General features: G+C 37.4%; 1 protein-coding gene across 1 annotated transcript in view; it reads right to left on the bottom strand.

The window, feature by feature from the left end:
- Positions 1-6,000, bottom strand: part of SEPT7 (septin 7) — a 99,479-nt gene that overhangs the window by 22,437 nt on the left and 71,042 nt on the right. Inside the window, exon 6 of the mRNA XM_010831148.1 lies at positions 491-608. Coding sequence (XP_010829450.1) covers positions 491-608 — 118 coding nt within the window. The remainder of the gene's footprint in view (positions 1-490; positions 609-6,000) is intronic.

Below are 6,000 nucleotides of genomic sequence, written 5' to 3'. Positions count from 1 at the left end.
CCTGTGGGGACGGGTGGTGGTGGAAGCTATACAGAAACATCTAAAATAGCCTTATTTAAATTGACAAAGGATAAGGGCATTATGGTTTCCCAGGTGGCTCAGTGGCAGAGAATCCACCTGCCTAAAGAGGAGGCACAAGAGACAGAGATTCGATCCCTGGGTCAGAAGATCCCCTGAAGCAGGAAATGGCAACCCACTCCAGTATTCTTGCCTGGAAAATTCCATGGACTGAGGAGCCTGGTGAGTTAGATACAACTAAACAACTGAGCACACACACTGAAGGGCATGATAATACTTATGGGCTCCTAGGAGAAAACTAAAGCAGGAGACTATTTTCAACAGTTATTTTTAATATAGTGTAAACAACCACACACACACAGTAAAGTAGCAGGAGGAACACACTGTAACACATTATAATGAAAATATGCAAAACTGCAAATTACATGAATAGTATTAGAATCCTAAGAATTTCCAAACTCATTTTACTTACCTGTTTCTTAAACTGTTGGCATTCCTCTGGTGTGAGTGTGTCTGCTTTGGCAATAAGTGGAATGATATTCACTTTTTCATGCAAACGCTTCATAAACTCAATATCCAATGGTTTAAGTCTGAAATATACAATATTTAATATGACTGGATTGACCAATTTGGGAGAACAGACTTTTCACATTCCAACGCTAAAATTACATACACTGGAACTACTTAATTTCCTCATCAGAAACACTCTCTAAAGATGTATATTGGGCCAGTAACAGTTAGGAAGAACAGGATTTCAAGAAGCACTGGAATGCCTAAGAAAGATTTGACTCCTGTGTTTTAATACCCTGGTCACAGTATGTGGGCCCAAAAGTAGAATCAGAAAATCCAGAAAGGCTCCTAATAAGCTTTCCTACAAGAGACTCTACTTATCACTCAAATTTGGGAAATCTGTCTTGTTTTTAAATGAAAAATTATAATCCTCTTTTACTTCTTGTTACCCAGTACATTTCTCAGTGAAGGGGCTCAAAAGAACATCTTCTTCATCATCCCTTTTATTCATTACACTCTAACTATTGCCTCCACTTGGCCATACTTTTAAGGTCACCAAATACTTTCAGGCTGCTAATATAATTAGTCAGCAGCAGCCAACTCAGAAACACTGTGGTGTTTAATGGTATTTTTAATTTGCCCATTATGCAGCACGGACATTACTCTCTCACAAGCTGTTTACTTAAAGTAAGTTCCAGGATCCTCTTTGTAAGTTAGTCCCTTAAAAGGTACATGCCTCAGAATTCTCTATTAGGTCTTTTCTTCTCTACATTCTATAAGCTTATCATTAACTACAACAACTTCAATATCCTTTATGGCTTAATAACTCCCAAGTCTTTATACCTAGCCCAGACCTCATTCTTATGTTCCAGGCTTGTGTTCACCTGATGGAAATACTACTCAGACATTCCATTTTGGCACCTCAAAATCATAAGTTCATCTGAACCCCCAAATACCCCCTCCCCTTCTATACTTTCTATCTCAGCAAGTAACACTTCAATCCACCCAGTTACTCAAAGCTGAAATCCAGGACTCAGACTGGATAAACTTCCTCTATTTATCCATTCCAAAGATTCACCAGAACCTGCTGAACAAATAAAAATATTTATATATTTATCTCCTTTTCCATTACTTTGGTTCAGACCACCAAACTTTGATAATGACAACAATCTGTCTGGTTTCCCTCAAAACCATGCACACTGCAGTCAGTATGATGTTTCTAAAATCCAATTCTGATCAAGTCATTCCCAGACTGAAAACCTTATTAAAGCCAGATTCCTTAAGTGAGTGTGGCCTACGAAGCCTGTGAAAACATAACCTCTTTAGCTGACCTCATCTCTCAGCATCCCTTAGCATTTTTACTACTTTTGACTTCCAATATGCCAGCCTTTTTTAACTTCTCACAATATCGTGAAATCACCATACTTTCCCATCCCCGTTCTAGCTGGCTTGCCTAATTCCTATTTGTCCTTTAGGACCTAGCTTACTATGCTCCTCTGAGAATTCTTCTCCAACCTAAAACTAGAAGCCTCAAGGATCACAACACTTAATCTGTCATATAGTAACCACCTACTTGTGTATTTGTTCTTCCCATCTTCTCACTAGAAGATCCTTAAGAGCAAAAGCCTTTGTCTCATTCATCTCTTCTGTAATATCTAGTACAGTGCCAACACTTGAGAAGGTGTTCAAATATGTGCTGACTAAAAAACTAAGCTGCTGTAATTTTCCTTACATCTTTGAATAACTGTAAATGAAAATCACCTATTCCTCACATGCAGAATACACTAGACTAAAAATTAGTATTTAACAAAATAAATGAAGATAACAGCAGTATTTTGCATAGAAATACAGTATTCCTTAGCTTTGATAAAACATGAGGAAAATGGAATAAAGGTCTAATTTCATTATAAATTTTATGGACTAATATTTTAAAATAAACAGAAAGCCCTTGAGTTCTCTTAGCATACTATAATTTAATATATATATTGGTGGGTGTATTGGCGGTGTGTCCAGAGACTAATGGGAGAAGGCAATGGCAACCCACTCCAGTGTTCTTGCCTGGAGAATCCCAGGGACGGGGGAGCCTGGTGGGCTGCCATCTATGGGGCTGAGCAGAGTCGGACATGAGTGAAGTGACTTAGCAGCAGCAGCGGCAGAGACTAATGAGATACTCCTTTTTTACTGATGAATAATACTATACTTCTTTGTGGTAGTGACCCGCTGACTTGCAGAAAGACAGGGTAAGAAGACAGGAAGGCAGATATGGAGAAATGAGACAGCTTCAATTCTAATTCTCATCTTAAATCCTTTAAATTTTGATATTAGCATTCAGAGAACACTACAGAAAGAGTGTGTGGCTGGAATAACACCGTATTTATCTATAAACAGCACCCTTATCTCACTAGTGGTAACTGAAAAACTTTTTGATTTTGAGAAAATATTTAAGTTTTTGCCTGTTTTTCATCAATCATTACATAACAACACTAAATATAAAAGCCATGGCTCAGTCAATTGATCTCGGATTTGGGACTGCCCTGGTGTTTCAGTGGTTAAGAATCTGCCTGCCAATGCAGGGGACACGGGTTTGATCCTTGGTTTGGGAAGACTCCACATGCTGTACAGCAACTAAGCCCCTGTGCCACAACTACTTAGCCCATGTGCAGCAACTACCGAAGCCTGCACACCCTAGAGCCCATGCTCTGCAAGAGAAGGCACTGCAATAAGAAGGCCAAGCACCTCAACTAGAGTAGCCCCTGCTTACCACAACTAGAGAAAGCCCACACACAGCACTGAAGACCCAGCAGAGCCAAAAAATAAATAAATTTAAAGAGAGAAATATGGAGCACATAAAATAAACTTAATTATTTCCACTATATATATTTTTTTTAAATCTCACCTTTGTAAATTTTTAGAGTTTACCTTCCAGATTATATGCAGGACAAAGTTAAATTACTACCACTACCACCTCATTAAACTGGTAACAGAAAAGAATTCAGTTAATCTATAATTTTAATGAATCTTGCAAGGAGATCCAACCAGTCCATTCTAAAGGAGATCAGTCCCGGGTGTTCATTGGAAGGACTGATGCTAAAGCTGAAACTCCAATGAATGGACAGGGAGGCCTGGCGTGCTGCAATTCATGGGATCACAAAGAGTCGGACACGACTGAGCAACTGAACTGAACTGAATATAAAATATTAAATTGTAATCTAAGTTAACAAGATTTTACACTTAAAGTAAAACAACATTTATAGAACATTTATTATTTCAACTTTCCAAGAGGAAGATACTTGAAAATAGCCATGACAAGGAAATCAGGGAAGTCAACTTCTCAAACATAAAATGACAGGGCTGAAGAATATTAAAACAGTTTTTACAAAATTAAACTTTAGATATAACCTTTATAAAAGCCCTGATAAAACCCTCTGCCCTTTTAAACTAGAAAACAAATTTTAAAACCTTACAAAATGCCCACAGAAAACACTTATTTCACAAGAGATTACATACTGGTTGAAATTTTTCCTCTATCCATTTAATTTTATTTCAGATCATATTTTCCAAGAAATCTAATTTTTAAGTTTTTTTTTTTTTTAACACAAAGGAAACTCCTTTATAGAATTTCTAATAGATAAACCCTTCCCTGGTGACTCAGACACTGAACAATCCACTTGCAATGCAGAGACCCAGGTTCGATCCCTGGGTCGGGAAGATACCTTACAGAAGGAAATGGAAACCCACTTCATATTCTTGCCTGGGAAATCCCAGAGACAAAGGAGCTACAGTCCATGGGGTCGCAGAGTCGGACACGACTGAGCGATGAAACGCAAAGAGAAAAAACTATTTAACACCTCAAAGCCTACAACAAAATAAGTAAAATGAATAGAGGGCAAATGACAAATATTTATTAAACATACATAGGCATACACATTTCTAAGGGAAAAAAAATCTATATAAAACTAACACTTTTTTCAAAGTGGCAATAAAAATTCCAAAGGTTTGTAAAAACACCATTTAAAAATTCAAGTTCCAAGTCAGTTACCAACCACTGAACAAAGGAAATGAAGCAACAACAGCTGAAATCACAAAGTAACCCTTTGTTCAGTGATGACACCTGGTGGGGTAAGGGACACAGAAAATACACTGCTGGACCAATATATAATTACTCCAAAAACAGAACCTCCAAAAAGGGAATCCAGGGACTACCCAGGTAGAACGGTCATAATTCCTCTACTATGCTGCCTGGAATTTCACTCTTTAGTGAGCATGGAATTTGGAACTCTCTACAGAAAACTCAATGTCATATTATGTCACTTAATCTGCAGCAGCATATATCAGTGGGTAAAACTTTGTTCCATTTCTAAAAATAGTTAAGCTGACAAACTACTCAAAAGCACATTGTTATACTAAGAAATTAAAATCTGGAACTCTCATCCCTTGTGACAAACAAGAAATGGTCCCAAGCCACTACACATAATATCAAAATTTTTTCTTTAAAAAAAATTTTATTTCCCACGCAATTTTAAGGACTATATTTTCCCTCAGGGGATAAGAGAAATGTGATTTCATGAGAATTACTAAATGTTGGAGACAGTCCAAAAGATCTAAAATAATAAAAAGTGGGTATAAACTGACAAATTTCTATTGACTTAACTATAGGTTAAGATTTTACTTTGCTGGCTTTCAGGAAAAAGCCCTAACAAGTTATATTATAATGATATATATATATATATATACATACACACACATACACACACATATGAAAATTAAGAAACTAACAAGTTCTCAGAAAAAAACGATACAGTATGGTATTTTGAGGTTTTTTTTTTTTTAGCCTTTTAAGTAGATAAGTCAATTTTGGGCTTTGAATATATAATTTTCTGAGAATACTATAGAAGAATATTAGAAATGAAAAAGAAACAGTTGCACCACTACAATCAGATAGTACAAAAATGGTAAACTTTAAAATTAAGGCTTTCTGCTCAACCAAGATGGTGATAATGGGCACTAGCCTATCTAGGCAAAAGGTAAAGAAGAAAGCAGAAAACAAAAGAGAAAGGCACACTTTTGAAAGTGGACTTCCCTGATAGCTCAGTTGGTAAAGAATCTGCCTGCAATGCAAGAGAATCTGGTTCAATTCCTGGGTCAGGACGATCTGCTAGAGAAGGGATAAGCTATCCTCTTCAGTATTCCTGGGCTCCCGTTGTGGCTCAGCTGGTAAAGAATCTGCCCGCAATGCAGGAGACCTGGGTTTGATTCCTGGGTTGGGAAGATCCCCTGGAGAAGGGAAAAGGTACCCACTCCAGTACTGTGGCCTGGAAAATTCCATGGACTCGATAGTCCATGGGGTCAGAAAGAGTTGGACACGACTGAGCGACTTTCACTTGAAGGAACTGGTTTATACCACTGTAATTTTGGTGTTAGATGACAACACTATTTAGTCTAATGCTATGAAACAGTCCAGTCCCTTTTGGT

The sequence above is a fragment of the Bison bison genome, unplaced genomic scaffold, assembly GCF_000754665.1.
Source record: "Bison bison bison isolate TAMUID 2011002044 unplaced genomic scaffold, Bison_UMD1.0 scf7180017864525, whole genome shotgun sequence".
In the NCBI taxonomy this organism is placed as follows: domain Eukaryota; kingdom Metazoa; phylum Chordata; class Mammalia; order Artiodactyla; family Bovidae; genus Bison; species Bison bison.
This window is presented reverse-complemented; position numbering and strand designations above follow the sequence as displayed.